At 38.8% G+C, this 21,210-nt stretch overlaps 1 protein-coding gene across 1 annotated transcript in view; it reads left to right on the top strand.

Moving 5' to 3' along the window:
• The window catches only part of SMYD3 (SET and MYND domain containing 3), a 744,460-nt gene extending 731,105 nt beyond the window's left edge, over nucleotides 1-13,355 (top strand). Inside the window, exon 13 of the mRNA XM_089693285.1 lies at nucleotides 13,099-13,355. Within this exon, the coding sequence (XP_089549411.1) occupies nucleotides 13,099-13,200 (102 nt within the window). The 3' untranslated portion in view covers nucleotides 13,201-13,355. The remainder of the gene's footprint in view (nucleotides 1-13,098) is intronic.
• Nucleotides 13,356-21,210: the final 7,855 nt, after the last annotated feature.

Raw genomic sequence — 21,210 nt, 5'->3', positions numbered from 1 at the left:
TGTGCAAGCCACAATGTTATTAGCCTCATGTATCCTGCTACATACATAAAACTACATTTTTAGTGACACAGCCCTTAGCTTTACCACACATGCCCAGCGTGTTGGGTTGCTCCTCAACAGTTAGCAGAGGTTGTCACACAGGAGTTGATTTACCAAAGCTGGAGAGTGCAAAATCTGGTGTAGCTGTGCATGGTAGCCAATCAGCTTCCAGGTTTATGTGTCAAAGCCTAATTGAACAAGCTGAAGTTAGAAGCTGATTGGCTACCACAGACAGTTGCACCAGATTCTGAGTGCTCCAGTTGTAGTAAATCAAACCCACATTCCCCACTGTGAAATGTAATATTGACAATAAAAGTGGGTAATTAAGGCTGAACTGGTGTTGAGTTGTGATATTTGAAAAACAGTCCAACGAAAGCAAAGCCTAGTATAAAGAGAGCTGGTCTGGAGCATCATGTATGTAAATTTGTTTCACTCTTTCTGGGAGGATAAAGAGGATGTGTGTAAGGCAGGGGTTAAAATTTCGAGTCCAGACCTACTAACCGGTCACAAAACTTACTCTCCACCAGTTGCCCCACCCAACCTTGCCCAGGTCCGCCCCTACCCCCAGCCCACCCCACCCCAAACCCCAGCCCTGGCCCACCCCAAACCCCACCCCAGCCCGCCCCCAACCCTGCCCCCAACCACGCCCCCCTTAAAGCTTATGAAGTTACATTTTTCTTTAGAATAAAGAGTCCAAAATATAAAACTGTACACAGTAATGTATATCCCAGCTCCCCTGTACTCCATTATAGTGATATGACATGTATACAGTAATGTATATCCCAGCTCCCCTGTACTCCATTATAGTGATATGACATGTATACAGTAATGTATATCCCAGCTCCCCTGTACTCCATTATAGTGATATGACATGTATACAGTAATGTATATCCCCCTCCCCTGTACTCCATTATAGTGATATGACATGTATACAGTAATGTATATCCCAGCTCCCCTGTATTCCATTATAGTGATATGACATGTTGTATACAGTACTTACTCCTAGTCCCTCCGAGTCCCCGCGGCGGTAGAGAGGGTGTCTCCTCTCAGCAGAGGAGAGCGGACCTCTCCTGCACCTGTCCCCTCGGCGGCGGAGCCACAGAAGCCGGAAAACAGATGTTGTAAATCGGAACCCGGCTTCACAATGAGGCTTGGAGCACAGGTGTAGTCGCTCCATGCTTCATCTGTGCTCGCTGCACGCCACAGATGAATTTCCCCTTGCATTTGGCAAGCAGGCGAGCAGCTTTTTAAAGCCCTGGTGTATGTCTGATCAGGAGAACTGACCCTTCCTGAGGGATACATTAGTTATAGTCAGTGCCTGTTGTCCATTCTGCAGGGGGCTGCAAAATTCAAGATGACTAGTTTTTGTGGAAATAATCTAGATCTAACTTTAGGGTATATATTAACTGTTCCATGATTATATAAATAGGATTTTGTTCAGAAGATATAAGATATTTACCAGTATTAGCCAATTAGCATCTTGCCGCTGAACTATGAATTTGTTTTGGTGCCTTGTGAACTGTTTTTAGAAAACAAGGCCACTCACAGATCAGTAGAGACCACAGTTTGGAATACAGAAGTATGTTGTAAGATGAAACATTTATGCCAAAATATTTGTATTGCGCAGCAGTTCCACCAGTAATGCAGTAGATTGGCAAGCTGTGTGCAACCACTAAGGCTAGGTTAACATCTCCACGTTCCTGCGGGCTGTGTTTTGCACTGGCACGAGAGTCCATTCATTTGAATGGATTCCCATGCCCCGGGACACGCAGGGAAGAAGTCCCTGCACTTCTTCGGAAAAAGCAGCCCGCACGGGAACCTCGGTTCACAGTATGGTTGCGATTTCCAATGCAGGTGGCATGCCATTAGAATTTATGGCACCCGCCAGTGGGTCCACAGTCCTCTGTGCGGGTGTTGCAGCTGCACGTATTTTAGTGTGGATCCGCAGCGGCACCACCCGCAGAGATGTGAACCTAGCCTAAATAGGCATAGCCTGAGAAATACCAATATTTAAATCTGTGATCTGTATTACTACCCCCGCAAGGGTTGCTTGATAATGCTTGTCCCCAGTGGTTGCTATGACCTTGTACGCCTCCCCACACCTCTGACACTCTGGGCTCAGACATATTTCAATAGCATGAAATAATAATGCAAGAGACATGATTCTTTAGTAACACCTCTATATTAGGCTCGTTCAAAAGAGTAGACCACAAAATGAAGGTTTAGGAGATACATCTCCAGTTAAAGCATAGAAGAAAAACACTGATAAAATGGAAAAAAAACAAATAGCAACGGTTAACAGATTATACTGTCACAAATGGTACATTACAACTATGTAACTGCAACACTAGCAGCAGGAGGTGGAATAAAAGGCTTGTTGACTTATCAGCTCCCTCTGGGCCACCAGGGTCACAATAGGGAATGCAAAGAATTATGTAAATATATACTCTGGCATAAATAGGTATTGACACACTAATTTTAATAACAATGGCTTAGATGCAAAGAGGTCCCTTTAACCAGAAATAGCAACTTGAGTCCTGAGATGCTTAGTGTTCCTGATGTGATATTAGCTGTTGTCTTCTGCTTGCAATGGTTGGGCCCTTCTACAGTAGTGAGTAATGATAATTAAATGAAGATAACAGGCTGCGGTAAATACTCAAAGCAAAGATCTCCTGGCACTGACGTGTAAAGGTGTCTGCAAGCAGTGTCTCTAGAGCAGCAATGGGTAAACTACGGCCCGACGGACCTTTTAATCCGGCCCGCGGAGTGTGATCCAAAAAAAAAACAGCCAGGGCAGGCAAACATTGGCTGTCAGGATGTGTGTAGGCGGGGCAGCGTGACGAACGTGAGGGGAGCTAGGCTCCTCTCACAGTCCGCCCTGAAGACCGGAACGGCGCGGGAACACGGCGAAAGGAACGCGCGGAGCAAAGGTAAGTAAATTGACACAGGGGGGACTTGGCTTACTACTTGGGGGGGAATAGTACTATGGGGGATGAAATACTATATGAGGGATGAATTAATATGGGGAATGAATTACTATATGGGGAATGAATTACTATAGGGGGGATGAATTACTATAGGGGGGATGAATTACTATATGGGGGATGAATTACTATGGGGGATGAATTACTATATGGGGGATTAATTACTATGCTTACTATGGGGGAATATTACTATACTTACTATGGATGGCACCTCAGATCTATTCTTTGAATTGCAACAACAAAACTAACTCCTGACTTTGATGCCTTAACAAAAAAGGGAGACCAACAACACTGTTCCCACTAAAATTGAAGGCACTATTTTATGAAAGAAATACATTGCATAAAAGTTTTGTAAAATAACTCTTTTTATGCTTTTCTACCTTAAATTAATCTAAACATTTAATGTTACAAATTTTAATTTAATTTATATTAATTCACACATACACATCATTCATCTACTCTTGGTCCGGCCCCCGGGTCCAATATATGAACCCATTGCGGCCCTCAAGTCAAAAAGTTTGCCCACCCCTGCTCTAGAGTGTTGTCAGAAAGAGGTTAGGCATCCGCCTGCTCACCAGTCCCATGAATAGCACGGCCTCCTATGAATAGGGTTCTTGCACAGGCTCTTGATTGTTCACAGAGAAGTGCAGAGTTACTGCCTGACAGCCTGTCAGTGCAGCAAGCAGAGATGACTGGCTGAAGACTGGATAGTGATAGTCCTGATGCAGAGAAGCTGATGCAATCCCGTTGTGGGGATCAGCAGCATCACTATGCCAAACTGGTACGCAAAGTCTCGCAGTAATAGCCAACAATCTGTCTCTGGTGGAAAACGACAGTCCCCTGTGTTCTGTTCTGAATCCTGCACCAAGACAGAGCCAGTTCCTTGCTGTAGAATATACACTATATTGCCAAATGTATTGGAACGCCTGCCTTTGCACACACATGAAATTTATTGGCATTCCAGTCTTAGTCCGTAGGGTTCAATATTGAGTTGGCCCCGCCCTTTCCAGCTATAGCAGCTTCAACTCTCCTGGGAAGGCTGTCCACAAGGTTTAGGAGTGTGTCTATGGGAATGTTTGACCATTCCTCCAGAAGTGGAGGCACTGATGTCGGACGAGAAGGCCTGGCTCGTAGTCTCCGCTCCTATTACATAGTTACATAGTCTGGCTGAAAAAAGACAAACGTCCATCTAGTTCAACCAAAAAATCTAAAGAATATATTTTAAAAAAATATGTTTTTAAAAATATAATATATTCTTCAGATTTTTTTAACATATAAAAAAGTAATTTTATCATATATTTTTACATATATTTGTAAATGCATTCCAAAAATGTAGGTTTGTATTTTTAAAGACATACAGTATATTTAAAATGTATTTTTTATTTTTAAAAATATTTTTATATATTTTGTAATAAAAACACATTTCAACATGCAGTATATATATATATATATATATACTGTATACTGCATGTATATATATTTTTATTGAAAATATATATATTTCTTGAAATATATTTTGAAATATATTGAATACGGTCAAAATTGTAGAATTTCAAACATGGCAATCTATTTGGGAAGAATATTTTTAAAATATATTTCAAATATATTTTTCTTCCATGTGGGTAGGCTGATAGTTATCATCCCCTCTGAAACAATGGAAGTTTCCATATACAGAAAGGGGATCTTTACTGACAAATTTGAGATGTACCTATTGTTTTTTCATTGCCATGTGCCAGGCGTTGATGAAGGAGTCCCTGATATTATTGTGACTTAAAAAAGAAAAACAAAAAACTTCTGAACTTTACAGTATGACAAATTTCTTCTTGCACACTACAGGATTTGATATAGACAGAGTTTAAAATAAACCCATAGATATAGTGGATGTTACTGTATATTTTAGTAAAGTAATCAGTTTTAAAATAACTTAAACCCATTATGGCAGTTGTGTCAAAATCTGTCCGCAGTCAACATAAAGCTGCTTTTAGGGCTTAAAATATTCAGACCTTCCGGTTTAATGTCACTGTGTCTCTCAAACTTAGGAAAACGCTGAAAGGAGCACTCATTAATAGAGTAGGAAAGCACCAGTATCTCATTTAGTTCACAATTTCGTTTTCCTGTCAGGGACTCAGTGCCCACTCCACTACATGTTCTCATTATGCAGGAAACTGCGCAAAGTCATTTGCTGTGTGAGTCACATCAGATCTCATTCATTTTAATCAGGCTGGGATGAAATACAAAGTACCAAAAGAGCTGTGTTCTCTTCTATGCCATATGTGTACAGCAGTCATAGCAAATGATTTTATGTTATCCCAATCCAGCATTGTGGTAGTCAGTATGCATACTTCTCTGTGCCTTTGTGACTTTAGTCAACAAAATTGCCATTGAAAAAGGGATAGAATTCATTTCAGTTGTATTCACAGAGGATCATTTATTTCCAGTCTTTTCATTCTTTGTAATCTTGAAGAATGAAAGATATGTGGATGGCATCAGGGCACTGTTATAATGAGAAAACACTAGATTACGAATATTTTGGGTTTCTTTACCAGACAGGGCGTCTAACTGCTTCAGGTAGATTTACTTACCTGGTAAGGTTTTAGTTCAGGTAGGCTAAAATAAAATCAGAATTTTTGCTATTAATATGAAAAAAGATGACAGAGACTTTTTATAGAACAAATATGTATAAAGTCCTGCTTTTATTCTTTAAGTATATTTAAGTGGTTTCCAGTGATATAATGAATTCAGCTGCAGAAAAGAAACCATAACGAACCCTGAATTGCCATACAGACTAATAAGGCCTGTTCATATCTCTTTGCTTAAGGTGCGTTATGGTAATGCAGCCTAAAGAAATTTTGCCTTTGGGGAGCCCATAGAAATGAATGTTAATACAGGAAAAATACATGTAGTGCGATTTACTGCATTGTAATGCAATATATCAGTAGACTGCACCAAAAATGACGTTATGACAGAGACGGCCAGAAGTGTCACCAGAGCCTGGCAATCAGGGCACATGCCCCAGGTTCCCTTCTAATAGAGACCCCAAGTCCTTCATGTAGTTTACATTGTTTTGAATTAATTTACCATATTTTTTATTAGTAGTTGTATTTTCGGAAATCATCATATTTCCACATTTAGCCACCATGTTGAATGAAGACAAATTCTTTGGAAAAGGGGAGAGAGACAAAAAAGAGGGAGGACAGGAAGAAGCGGGCAAAGGGAATAAGAAGGGATGGCATGAAACAGGAAGCAATCTCATTCATTCTTTGTTATGGCTTCTGACAAGCCCCAAACCTTTTTTATAGGTGTCCTGGGGATTTGTAGGACTTTAGCAATGCCCTGGGGGACTGCATTCTGCATGTAGCATAGTATTACACTTTGCATCATTTCAAATTGTTATGGCAACCCCCTTCTCTTATGCTATCTTGTTAGGATTTGTTTTAGCTATTTATATCTTTGTTTCAGGTTGCTTATTAATTTTCTATTGATAATTTGTATTTCTTTAGGCAATCTCAGTTTTGGTAGTCATGGGACAATCACCTGTGTATAGTCATTTCAGTTACTGGAATTTTGGTAGATAGCTTGAGTACATACTCAATGCATTTGCACAAACACATCTGTGTGTCTATATATATATATATATATATATTCACCCCTTGGACTTTTTCACATTTTATAGTGTTACAATTAGAAATTAAGATGATGTGCTGACATCGCATAATAACAGCATTGATTAATTTGAAGTAACCCCCTGACAAATTTTCTGCACATTTTTGGGCAACATTTCTCTAGTCCTGTCAGATTTTTGGTGAATAGTAATTTTTAAGTCTACATATCCTTAGTTGAAATGAGGTCCAGGATTTGACTGAGACACTTCAAGGCCTGGGTCTGTGTGTTTCGGGTCCTTCTCCTGATGGAAGGTTAACCTCCACCCCGGTGTCAGATGTCTTTCAGCCTGAAACAGGTTTGCATTTAAAATATACCAGTGTTTGGCTTTGTCTTTCTTGCCCTCAATCTGGACCAGTTTCCCATCCCTACTGATGGACAGTGCGCTGTGCTTGGAAGATAGTTTTCTTTGGGCATTGAGCAGTATAAAGTTACATTTTAGCCTCATCAAAGCACAGAACACTTTTCCATATGTTTGCTGTGTATTCCACATACTTTCCAGCAGACTCCTGAGGGTAGCACTTTGGTCTTAATTGGGGTGTTTGTTTAGCAAATTATCAACAAATTTAGTCAAAGTAACACAAAATAATACAGGCGTACCTCGGTTTATGAATTTAATACGTTCTGCGGGACTTTTCGTATTGCGAAAAATTCATAAACTGAAACGCGGTTTCCCATAGGAATGCACTGAAAACCAATTAATACATTCCGGAGGTCAAGTTAAAAAAAAGTCTTTGATCTGTTCAAAACTCTTTATAAAGTGCACTTTAAAGGCATAAATACTGTACAGGGACATGATTAAATAAAAAAAATCATAAATGCATTGAAAACCAATTAATTCGTTCCAGAGGTCTGGAAAAAAAGTAAAAAAAGTCTTATCTGTTCAAAACTCTTTATAAAGTGCACTTTAATGGCATAGTACTGTACAGGGACATGATTTAAAAATAATTAGTAAATGCATTGAAAACCAATTAATCTGTTTATATTGCGAAAAAAATCATAAACCGAAACATTATTTTCAATGGATTTTCTTTCATAAACAAAAAATTACGTTAACCGAGGCGTACGTAAAACGAGGTACGCCTGTATGTGTAAATGATTTGGACACTGGGTTACTAGGCTAGTAAATGCTAGGTGGTGATCTAAAATTCAATCCATTGCAACTCCAGGCTGTGAAACTCCAAAATGTGGACACACACACACACTGTATACAGTATATGGGCATATGTCTTTACTTTACGTTTTTTGTATAGAAACCTTGCAGGGATGCCTATAGCTGCCACTAATATTTTACAAATCTTATACAATTGTATTGGCCTTCTCCTGCAAAACAACTTGAAAAGCGCTAGTCCATGAAGGGACTAACATATGGAATCAAGCTGTAACTAAAAGCCAAACTATGTGCAAAATCTACATTTCTTTCTGGCTCCAAAAAAGCCCCTAGGTTGCTAAAGCTAAATATTATTGGATCTAGTTTGCTTATTTTTTCAGTACAATTATGCAAACTTTACATAAGTTCAAACAGCACACAAGAGAAAGGAAAAAATGAAAAAATGAGCTATTTCTTCTATATAGAATTTAAGCTGCACCTATGGTGGGGAAAATGAGTAAGAATGGTGGTTATTCTTTGGTTTCTCTTGGTCTTACTAATTTAAATAAAAATCCCACCTTCTCCTTAAAAAATAAAAATAAAATATATCATTACTGCTAAGTCATGACAAATCAAAAATGACAACCTATAGAGACCTCAGAATGCCTGCAGAATTCTCATTTGATGACTGTGATATTGAACCACTTACCAAGATTCAAGTGTATTTGCATCCCCTGTATAAGGAGTTTCATTTTTGGTATGTTAGCTATAAAAAGCGGCATTCTTTACACTGATCACTAATATAACAGGAATTCTTCCCCTTCACCACCATATAAGAGTGCTTTTGTTCCAGTGACCCCACACTGTAAGACAGGCACCTCTTCCCCTGACCCGCAATGTAAGGATACGTTTTCGACTGACCCACAATGCAAGGGTACATCTTTCCACTTACCTCAAATGTAAGGGGCCCCTCTCCAATGACCACCGATGTAAATGGACACTACACTGGCCACCAATGTAGGGAAACGTTTCTCCTTTAACCACCAATGGGTAGGGACACTTCAATTTTCATTGCCTTTTCTGGCTATTATTTTTCATGATGTCATTTTATAAGTGTAGGTATGGACAACACTCAGACCAACCTAAGGAGTCAGTTGTATGGGATGGCCTCAGCCGATGCTCTGGCCACCCCCTTTGATGCGTTTCAGACCACCCATCGAGGCTCAAGCCCACTTGGGATGGGTGAAACGCATTAAAGGTCGTGGCTGGAGCGGCAGCTGAGGCCATACCATACATCTGACTCTGTCGGTATGTGTGGCGTTCATCCCTACACTTTACTGGAAATGCTGGAACTGTTCTGGGATGCTGCACTCTTCCTTCCTTATGCCAGCGGGCTGACCTTCTTTTAATTCCAGCTTGGAGCGGCGCCATGAGAGTTTCTCCATGATATAATCATTTTATAAGTATCATTGGAAACAATATTATCATTTTAGAGTGGGGATGTTTAAAAATGTATCTTTGGGTGTCAGATATGCCATATTTTTTATTCTTTTATCTATCTTGTATCTACAGTCTACTGACCACACTAATTTACCATGAGTTGTAGATATAAAATGTTTTCATTTTCTCCACACTCAAGAAATAGGTATCCAGACAGTCTTTCTTTTCAAGGATATCTAATACCTCTTAGGACATACACTCCTGCAAAGTACAATATTAACTTGGATTGCTTTATATGGAGATGTTCACAAAGATGTATGTACTATGTACTACTATGCTACTATTTTATTATCATAAATAAAAGACAAACAAAAATTAAAAACATTAAAATTCCCAGCAGTTTGACATTGTAAACAATGCAGATCATACATGGAACGGTGCTTATTTTTTTGCATAGAGAGGGTGCCACAGCCCAAACACAGAAGAAAACTTTAGACCAGTGAAAACTGTTGTTATTCCATTATATCCAGTGGAATGCAAACAACCAAATGATTAGAATTACCATGGAGCAAGCATTTATTGCATCCAAGGGCGGAACTGACAACTCATGGGGCCCCTGGGCAATAGGGGATCATGGGGCCCCTGTGTCCTTGCCCACACTCAAAAAAAGCCTATAAAAGGTACCAGGGGCATTTCATGGGGCCCCCTACTGACCCCGGGCCCTCGGGCAGTGCCCGAGTGCTCTAATGGTCAGTCCGCCCCTGATTGCATCATATAGTTGTGGATTACAAAGTTCCAAATAATGTTTTATTATAAGTATATATGTTAAATGTTTTCAAATGACTAATTACATCCTGTGTATAAAAGTCTTGTTATCCCAGTGTCAACACAGCAACATTACAGACCACAATAAGAATTTAATTGTAAAATGCTCAAGAAATAGGTGTCCAGACTGTCTTTCTTTTTCAAGGATATCTAATACCTCTTAGGACATACACTCCTGCAAAGTACAATATTAGCTTGGATAATAGCTTGGATATTAGCATAAGATATATTGAAGCAATGAAGTTTATTGACATATTTTCCCCACTTGCCAATGCAACCTCTACTTTAGTGTAGCCAGTGATACAAATTGATACTGTCACCTTTTGTGGTGAGATTGTTTTACCATCATTGCTCCAATATACAGGATCAATTCCAGAAAATTGTTTTCATATAGTCCTACAGTGTTACAGTACATCCACAATTTTCTGTGTTACATGGCTATATTATCCAAACATTGTTGGAACACTATTCCTAAAGCACACATTTATGCCGTCAGATGCCTGATGAAGGGGTCTTGCGTGGCTCCAAATTATTGCTTCTGCTGTAACAATGTGATTGTTGAATAAAGCATTGTACATATTCTGGAAGATCTATGGTGTACTGGTGATGTTCCCTTGCTTTGATATGGCTTTCAAACATGCTTGGGGCTAACATAGAACTATACTCAGACAAAAAATTACCGAAAAGAAATAAAACAACAAAAAAATACAACATTTATGTAAAAAAAAAACCAAAAACAACAACACACCATGGACCACTTTGTCTTTTTTCTGCTGTCACTTTTCTATGTTTCTAAATTGGCCCTCATATTGCACATGGCATATGTATAGCATAACCACTCTTGTGCTGTGTCCTTACCTGAGTCAATACTCCCACACTTCTTAAGAATCATCATATCATGTAAATCTTTGTATATCTACACAGGCTGTGTTGAAATAGTAGCTTAAAATCCTCCTGGTACTAGTATCATAAATATTCAGAATGTAGCATTGGTATGCTGTCTAATGTGTGATCTGCATTGATTACCATGTCTTGTTTTTCTATGATAATAAAATAGTAGTGTGTAAATCCACACTACCCAATGGTATAGCATCTAGACAAAGACCATGTCATAGCTATATACCAATATTATAGTAACAACAAACACGTTTACTGTACCTCTGTTGAGACAGGTATTTGTCTGTTTTTATTTCCCTAAATCCACCCCCCCCCCCCCCCGCTAGTTTTTTCTGTGTTAAACAAAGCAATCAGAATTTAAGTGTTTGACTGTACCTCAATGTTTATTTAAAGCCTAACTCTGATATGTACCAACAACTCATATGTGTTGAATTGCACATATGAACATCGTTCTGTGCTGTACCTCGTTTACATTTTGTGTCTGTTTTTTTGTGGGTTGAATTGGATGGATTTTTTGCAAGACAATCTCTGATTAAAAAGCGAAGAAAAAAAAACACAAACAAGAATACACAGCAATGGTAACTAGAAAAGCTACAAATTCTGGGGAAATTGTGTGAAGTGTTCTTGCCTCCACCAGTAGTCTACAACTGGAGTGGGCAGAGTAACTGGGTGGATTGGCTTGAGTAACTAGTGTGTGGTTGGAGTGGCTGGAGTAACTGTGAAAAGGTTGGACTGGGCAGAGTAACTTTATGGAGTGGGCAGAGTAACTGTGTGGAGTGTTTGGAGTGAGTAAAGATAGTAAACATTACACTAACCAATTGATTGATCAAATTTTAAAAGTGCACATGACAAGCTTGATAGAGTGAGAAATGCATTTCAACTTTTATTTTTCAGCTAACACTCTAGCTTTTGTCACTCTGCTGCCTGCTCACACACCTGGGTTCCTATGGCAATTCACTCTACAGCAAGGGCAGAGAAGAGTGGTTAAAAACAAACTGCTCCAACTTGCTCATTTCACTGGTGGTTGCCATTTTCAAACGGTTGTAGTTTAAAAATTATAAATTCTACAGCAAAGAGCTTTATATTGTGAGAATCACAAGACCCAGACCTACATGTTGATGCATAGTATGTCTCTGAAATATTAAAAATGAAGGCACAGTCGCAGTTTAGAAATTGCCCTTCAAATTTGAGGTCGCTAGAGTGGAGTTTCAATGAATGTCAATGGGCAGCGTGAGTTGCAAACAAATGGTCATATTGTGAACACTATCAGGACTATGGCTTAGCCGTGGCAGCAGGGATAGCTGAACATTTTGATATAAGATTTGTGTAGGTGGGTTTGAAAATGAGGGAGTGATGGCAGTTTAGAAATCATGTCCTGATTTTTCAGCTCACACTCTAGCTTTTGTCAGCTCCCACTCTAGTTTTGAACATTCCGCCATTCATTCCTATGGGACCAATTCAACCACAAAAGCTGATATTTCGTGAACCATTCGGTGAAACGTTCCACAAAGTAATAGCACACCAGTCGGGAACAATCCGCACGTTTCGGTATATTACTGTCTATGTAGTGTAAAAACTGTGGGAGGAGTTAGGGTGGTAAACTTGGCTATAATAATAAGAATATATATGTGAGATAACAGTAAGTGGTCTTGCCATGCAAGAACACTTAATTAAACTTGGATAGGTAGTGAGATAAGGCAGGATGAGGGCTATGGAATGGAAAGAGTCACAGAGGTGAAAACTGTTGGATAATGATTGTCCACTTTAGTCCTATATCATTTGTGCCAGAAAGATTTATCATTCTTAGTTCAAAAGTTTTCCTTTCCTGAATAGTTTTGAACTTCCCTTTAGGAACCAAAACACTTTTTCATCAGAGATTGTCTTATTAACATTCGGCTAAAACTGTGTGTATTAGTACTGCAAGAACCTTGAAGAAGGAGTACAACGCAAAAGCTTGTCCTAAATATCTGGCTGTTGCACATAAAAAAGTATCACGGACAGTACTAAGTACAGTACTTTTTTTTTAATGCAAAAATGTTTTCTTCTGAAAAGAAAACCAGCAATTATGTTGAAGGCACTCACCTGCTTATGTGCATGAGGCACTATAGAAACAGAAGTTATACATTCTCGTTGCATGTAAATAACAGTTTTTGCATTTTGCAGGCTTTTGAAATTATGAAGGTTACACATGGGAAAGGCCATTCTTTGACTCGGGATTTAACACAACTGCTCCAGGATTGTGAGATCGGCTTGAGACAAACATAAGTCAACATAACTACAATCAGCAGCTACTGTCTTCTTCAACAGCCACAACTGTTGCATTGCTCTTCCACTGTTTTTACATGTACTACTGTTACCCAAAACACGTTTTCATGACAGAAAGAAAACTATGTAATAAAATGTGTAAAATTGTTTTCGAACCTTGTTGAGTCTCTTTTAGCATTAGATACCAAAACAATTGTTGCTTCAATCCCTTGACATACCAATAAATGTAACATCATACCATTCTTTCTATTAAATGTACTGTAACTAAAACAATAAAGAATAGTATTTATACATATTGTTGGCCAAAACCGTGAATAGAGGAAACTTTTTCATTTGAGCCTTGAAATTTGATAAGCTTTCACAATCTCTTCAATCAAATTTTCTTACATTTTAATGGCAATATACACGAATCAGTCATAACATTATGGCCACCCACCATAGCTACATAATACTGAGTAGATCCCCCTTTTGCCACCAAAACAGCCCTGACCCTTTGAGGCATGGATTCCGCTAGACCTCTGAAGGAATGCAGTAGTATCTGGTGCAATGCTGTGAGAAGAAGATCCTTTCAGTCACACTGCCTCTGCTGGCTTGCCTTCTTCCCATAGTGCATCCTGGAGTCATCTCTTCCCCTGATAAGTGATGCACACACACTTAGCTATCCACATGATTGAAAAGAAAATGTGATTCATCATGCGAAGAGAGCTTTTTCATTGTTTTATGGTCCAGTTCTGATGCTCATGTGCCCCACATACACAACCATCCACAATGCATCTCTTTTAGAACCAGCATTACCTTTTTCACTAAATTTGAGCTAGCAGTAGTCCAGCCATTACAATTTAGCCCTTGTCTTAATTGTTCAAATCTTTATGTTTGTCCACTTTTAACATCAACTTCAGGGACAACATGTCCACTTGCTGCCTAATATATCCAACTCAATTTCAGATGCTACTGTAACAAGATAATCAATGTTTTTCAATTTACCTGTCAGTGGTCATAATGCTGTGTACTTTCATTATTGGGCTAAACAACCAAATTTTGATAGACTGTACAAAGAGTAACTCCTGTTTCCAGCTTTAAGCAGACCTTACACTTAGTAGTAACCACAATAAGCTTTATGCTATTTAGTGAAAACAAAAAAAAGAGAACCCAGCATCTGGCTAGCTTGCCAAGGTGTCAGTGAAGTTGCTTAGCTTCATAGGTGCCTGATGGGAAAATTAAGGTTCTCAAATCTCACAAAAACGTGCTCTTGCACAATGCTCCTTATCAAGATTTTGTATTCACTGGCACCTAGGTGAGCCACAGTCTAAGGTAAGTAGTATCTTCACCTTTTCAAACAGCTTTTTTTCATCTAACTATTTTTCAAAGTGATGGAGGGGCTACCATGTAGTGGTTACTTACCTTTATGCTGTGTACGAAATAACATACTCCAATGGTGTGGTTTGCATGCAGTGCTCGGGCTGTGCCAGACCATAGAAGAATATTGGTTCTTCTGGTGCCCCTACCATCACCAACACCACCATTTGCCAGATCATTTGGCATACGAAGGGAACACTACCTAGAATAACATGGCAATGGAAGTCTCTTGCTCATGCTACCCTCCATAAGTTTGAACTCTCAGTCTAATTTTTTACAGTCAACTCTGTAGCTAATGTATCAAACTGCTTACAGCTGCCTGTGTCTAAAAGATTAAAATGTCCACTGCAATTTATCACTAAAAATAGGTTGAGATTTATTAAAACTGGTACGCAGAGAATCTGGTGCCATTATGCATAGTAACCAATCAGCTTCTAACTTCAGCTTGTTCTATTAAGCTTTGACAGTAAAACGTAGAAGCTGATTGGTTACTATGCACAGCTGCACCAGATTCTGTGTGCACCAGTTTTAGTAAATCTACCCTATAGTGTTTTACAGGTGAAGGTTAAGTGAGGTTTAAGCTATTCTGGGTTCTTTCAGAGGAGAAGATTTTGGTTTATTTTGGCAGGGTCATGTTTAAATCATAAATTGTAGCCTTTTTTCTGTTATCCTGTATTTCTTTTCTGTTCAGATATTGATGCAAAATTTAAAATTAGGCATTCCCAAAGCATCTCTATCAAGCTTCTTTAGTGTAGTGAAAATATACAAAGAGAAATAACACTTAGAAACTAGTCAGAAATTATGTTTCTCTTGGTGATATATTTAGACATCATGTTGTCATATGTACATCTGACTGCTGATCTCCTTTTATACAAGCTCTGTCTCTTTTGTCACTTGAATATTGAGGTAAAAGCTTCTGCTAGAATGCACTAGAGAGGCAGGATTCACAATGCTTTACATGCAATACAAAAATTCCCAACAATCAAACCAGCAATTCAGCCCAAAACATCCATTCAGGATACAAAACAGAGGTTTTGTTGCATACATCTGAAAATACTTATGAAGCCACACTGTCGCATCCACAAAGTGTGGTCTCTAAGCTATTTGAGCTTTCAAACTGGAACATTTATACTTACCAATTAATTGGCAACATGTATAAATCTGCTCATATGATTATCTAAGAAGCCAATCATGTGGTAGCAGCACAATGCAAAGAATCATTCAGATACAGGTCAGGAGCTTTAGTTAATCTCATCAAACACCAAAATGGGGAAAAATGTTATCTCAGTTATTTTGACATTGGCTTAATAGTTGTTTCTGCCAGACAGGCTGGTTTTGAATATTTCTCTAACTATTGTTTTAATGTGTAGGGTGTGATCTCAGTTTTCGGTCTGACCGTAAGTAAGAAGACTTGACTTGCTGGTGGACAGTGGGCAATGACTTTTGAAATCTATGTTTTCACCTGACATTTACCATGATCAAATACAATACATGGACCCTCCATCTCCCCAGACCTATGGGTGTCTTTACTTTAAAAGTGATGGTTCCACAATAAACAATTTCCCCATCATTATAGGAAAATTTCAAAGTCCTAATCTTTTGGTGACTATATAAATAAAACAGGACACAATGGAGTTGATTTAAAGAGATCTGTCAACAAAAGGGGAGGAATTTAACTTTTTATACTCCTTGATATTCATTGCCTTTGAAATCTAACACTTAATTCATTGGGGTTGTTTTACTAAAGGCAAATAGGCTGTTCACTTTCAAAGAGAATTTTTTCTTAGTGAATGAGATGAATTTCTGCTGATGTCCATCATCTAATCATATGCGAGCAAAATTAAATTTTCTTTTAAATTTTCCTCGCATGTGATTGCGTATTCTTTGCTAAATTAATTCTCACCACATTCAGTAAGGTAAGGAAAACAGCCTATCTGACTTTAGTAAATTAACTTCAATGAATTAAGTGTTAGATTGCAAAAAGCAATGGATGTCAATGAGAATAAAAATTTAAGTTCCTCCCCTTTTGTTGACAGATCTCTTTTATAGATAACACCACAAAATCAGTATTCCTTCAATGGCTGTAACTGCCGGAATGGCCCTGCAGTGATATGTTGGTTTTCAGTGCTGAATACCCACTGTTGGTAGTATTTTTAGGTGCTAAAACCATGTTACAACTACAGTATGTGCCCACATTTCCTTGAGCCCTTACCAGCTCCTTAAGATGACTGTGCTAGTTAACCCTTAACTTCATAATCCATAAGCCTTTACTCAACACCTTAAATCAAAACATGAAGCTTAAAAAATAAAATAACCCCAACCATAACTTTATTCCCTAACTTAAAAAGCCCAACTTGAGAAATAAACAATGTTCAAACAAACATTTTTCTTACCTTGTAAAGCAAGTTATACTCACCTAACTCCTCCCTCTGGGTATCTTGCCTGCACCGTTTCCGGATGCATTGGACCACTAATCCAGCTCTATAGAAGTACATGTGTCATTTGCTGACATCCCAACTGAGACTCCTCTTCTGGATCTTGAGAGAACCCTGCAGCTGGATAGGCAATAGGAAACGTCTTTGCCATGCAGGTAGAGATATGGGCACCTGAAGAAGACCCCTTCCTCCTGTAAACAGAAGAAGAGGAAGAGTCAGGTAAGAATGTCACATGACTGTGGATTTAGGTGAGTAAAAGGGGCAATTAGTTAGTTTTTTTTCCATGCCAGCAATTAGTTGGGGGTAAAGGGAAAGCCAAAAATCAGCTTTAACCTTGCTTCTAGTGTTGAATTGACCCCTGAAAGTTCCATTCACCTTGTTTAGTACCTAACATTTTCTATGCTGTTAAATTGAAAAAAATATTCCCTGCATTGAAAAAAAAAATCATGCAAACTGTTGATCTGTTTCTGTAATTGCACAATCTTGACAAAAATAATTACAGCACACTTAATGCATTATCTGGGGACAATAGTATGAAACGTGACTAAAACATAATGCGGAATACAGTATATCACATCTGGGACATATTTCTATTTGAAAAATTGTTTCAGAAGATAGAACATATTCTAACAAAGTCTGTTACCCATATAAAAGGACTGTATGGTACATCTACTTGCCGTTCTGTTATTTATTACAGATGCAAATTTTTTTATCAACATAACTAAATCAAGTAAAATGATCTGAACTGCCAAGTTATATTAATAAATGACATTATGTCCAAATCCATTAAAAAAGTTATTTCTTTCTGCAAACAAAAACACCCACTTTATCCTGTCCTTGTGGATTTACAGAACTTTGCAAATTTTGTATTCACCATTCTATTGCAAAGAGAAGCAACAATGACAGTGTGAAAACCAGGTATCATGGGAAATTTCTTTTTATCCTTTTTTTCCACTTATGCAATAAATTATATATTGCAGGGCCTTGGGGAGACAACTTCAGCTTTAAGAAGCCAACATATACTGTATAGTAGATATACAAAATACATAATTCATAAGACAGAAGATTTGACATCCATAGTGATCCTATCACAGTACCACCATGGGATCAGAGGGAGAACTGACCGACAAATACATACTTATCAACTCAGCTGGGAACCTAAAGGTATTTGTAGAAAACATGCTAGCAGTAAATGGTAATTTTACAAAACTGGAGGGTTTTTCTACAAGAAATATTTGTTTTATTTGGTTTTGTTTTTATGGCAGCAGAGGGCAGGTGAAATGTCATTGCTTTTGAGTCATTCCTGCCTAATTTTTTTATTATTATCATAGTCTCTAGATGTAATTTAATGTATATTTTTATAATAATATGTATATTTGTAATGTACTTGTATGCTTTAATATTCTGTACCTGGGAAAAGCAACAGTGTAATTGTGAGTTTACAGCATCCCTCATGAATTAATTCAGCATTGTAAATGGGGTTTTAAGACCAGGAAATACATAAAACTGCCTTTTTACTGTATTAGGTGTAACAGGTTTCAGTATAAAATATGCATCAAATAATTTCCATGACTCTTTTTAAACATATTACATACAGTATGAATAAACACAATGGTGCAATCACATTATTCGGAAAGTTTTCCTTTTACAAAATAATGAAGACAGAGGGTCTGATCTGTATACTTAGCAGAATGTGGGCAATCCCCAGGCAGGAGGCCTGGCATGGCGGCTAGGTCAACCCTTAAACATGAGAGAGCCTGGCCAGCAGGGGAGTCGGGTGGAAGATGGAGTGCTGCTGATGTGGAGCCGGTGAGTGGGCTGCAGAAGACGGAGGTCTGCCTACAGGCTGGAAGCTGTAAAGAAGGATCTCTACTATCCCAAAGTCTACCTGGGAAAGACAGCCTGTGAGCAGGGAAGGAGCCAGCCCAACGTAAGGCCAGAAAGCAGCTTCAACCTTTAAAGCTACAGAAACAGGACAGCGTGAGTACTTCTACACCCCCGGGCCATAGAAGGAAGAGGGCGGTCAGGCACAATACCCAACTAGTTCTCCCAGGGACTACATTACTTGTGTGTCTCGAAATCCCTTGCCCTGGGATACTCTCAAGACAGCCAGGCAGATGAGGAGATTTTCATCTCGGGTCTGAGGAGGTTCATTCAAGGGGATCAAGTGCTCCTTGCAAAGACAGTATGCTGATTCTTCAGAAGATAAGAGCGACTTCTGAAGGAATAAAAAGCCTAGGATCTGTTCTTTCATGATTTTGCTGGATTTTTGTTTGTTTTGTGCCTAAGAATACATCCCCAAGTTGTTTCAGTTCCATTGGGCATCCCATATACCCCTAGACCCATCCAAGTTGTTAACCCCTAATAAAACAACAAAATCCAAGCTCATTTGTTTACTGACTGTGAATGAAAGTGTGGAAAATACGTGTTGTCTGGCTGAGATCTACTGAGAGCCTGAGCCAGCCGCTCCCTCCCCCTCCACATCCCAGTGCTCCAGTGAGCGTGGGAAGAGCAGAGAGCGGTGAGTGACAGTCACCGCTCTCTGCTCACAGTGGCGGTGAGAACTCAGCGATCAGCAGTCATGTGTTCTCACACTTAGAGCCGGCGGGGGACAGATGCAGCATCGGACCAATGCTGCATCCACCTAGGTAAGATGATTTGGGGGGAAAAAAGCAATCCAATACTTCTCTTTTAAAGTAGAAATAAAGGCAAAACTTTTTTTTTCATTTTGGATAGAGTAAGGGAGGGTTATAAACCCTGTCTGTTTCTTTTTGGCACCCGTGTCCCATCAGGGATATTTCCCTTTGAATCCTGTCCCATAGCCAAAACAGGAAATGAAGAAATCCCTCCCAAGTTAGGGAATCCCTGGTTGTCACTAGGGTCACCAGAGCAAGTGTCTCTGTTAAAAGAAATCCCCTATATTCCTTTTTTGGGGGACAACCCAAAATGTATAAATTTCTTTCACTCTCAATCTCGTGATAATGGTAGACAGGACAAACAGATAGGATGAATCTTTCTAAAGGGGGCACAGATAGCAATAAAAAACCTGACAGATGTTCAAATCCCTTTCCACTCTAGTCAAAGATATAAAAATGTTTTGCCTTTAGTTATAAACCTCTGTTATACTTTGCTTTGCTCCCTATTGAAAGACAATAAGTACAAGAGGACACTTTGTATGGGAAGGCGATCAAAGGTACATGCAGATCTTACATAGGAACTTGTTACCTAAATATATGGATCGAAAAACACAATAAAATGATGCAGATCGGGTACAATGACTGAGATAGGTTCTATGCAATGAAAAGCCCTATTCAAATATCACAAACCAGTTAGATAATGCCACCTTGTTGCTGCCATATTTAGAAATGACTCAGAGTCTTTTGTGGATACTGACTTCATTTTGTCAACATACCACTTGTGAAAAGCTAGATCGGTGACTTATTTGATGATGGGGATGCCAAGTGCTTCCCCTGACATCACAGGGCTGCACATAATAATCAGTGACTAGAATGCTACAGACAGCTATCAAAGAGTACAGCCATGCAACAGCAATTGGTCAAACACTATAGGAATTCTACAAGATAGAGTCAGAGACTGCAGACATGCTATAGGAATTGTTGGAACTGGGGGAAATGCTTCATAGACTGGAGACATGTTACATGAGACTGCTAAAATCAATATTACATATCAATGCTTTCACATTTGTACTCCCTATGGCCTGGTTAATGTGACTCTAAAGGCATTTTTTTTAAAATAAAAACATTTATACTTACCTTCTCTGTGCAATGGTATTACACAGAGTGGTCCCTTGCCTCCTCTTCTGCATCCCCCCCGCCCCCAGGTGACACTCTGTGCTCCTCTTTTCCGAGTGCCCTCTCAGCAAGCCATGTGCTTTTTTTTTTTTCAAAGGGTTCAGTCTTTTTTTTGGTTTATTTAGTAAAAAATAAAAAAAAAACAGTGGTGATTAACTACTGCCAAAAAACGCTATTTGTGTGAAAAATTATAAAAATGTCATTTGGGTACAATGTTGCATGACCACACAATTGTCATGCAAAGTGTGACAGTGCTGAAAGCTGAAAATTGGCCTGGGCAGGAAAGGGGTTAAAGTGTCCCATACTGAAGTAGTTAAAAATGAGCAGAGGGGAATGCTTTGGAAAAAAACTGCATATAAAAGCAAATGTCCATAAGCAAAACTCCTGTACAGTACAAGCCACTATAA

Source organism: Staurois parvus, unplaced genomic scaffold (assembly GCF_062004578.1).
Source record: "Staurois parvus isolate SC_StPar_1 unplaced genomic scaffold, SC_StPar_1.0 ptg000619l, whole genome shotgun sequence".
Lineage (NCBI taxonomy): Eukaryota > Metazoa > Chordata > Amphibia > Anura > Ranidae > Staurois > Staurois parvus.
The sequence above is the reverse complement of the archived record's forward strand: the minus strand, read 5'-3'. Positions and strand labels throughout refer to the sequence as shown.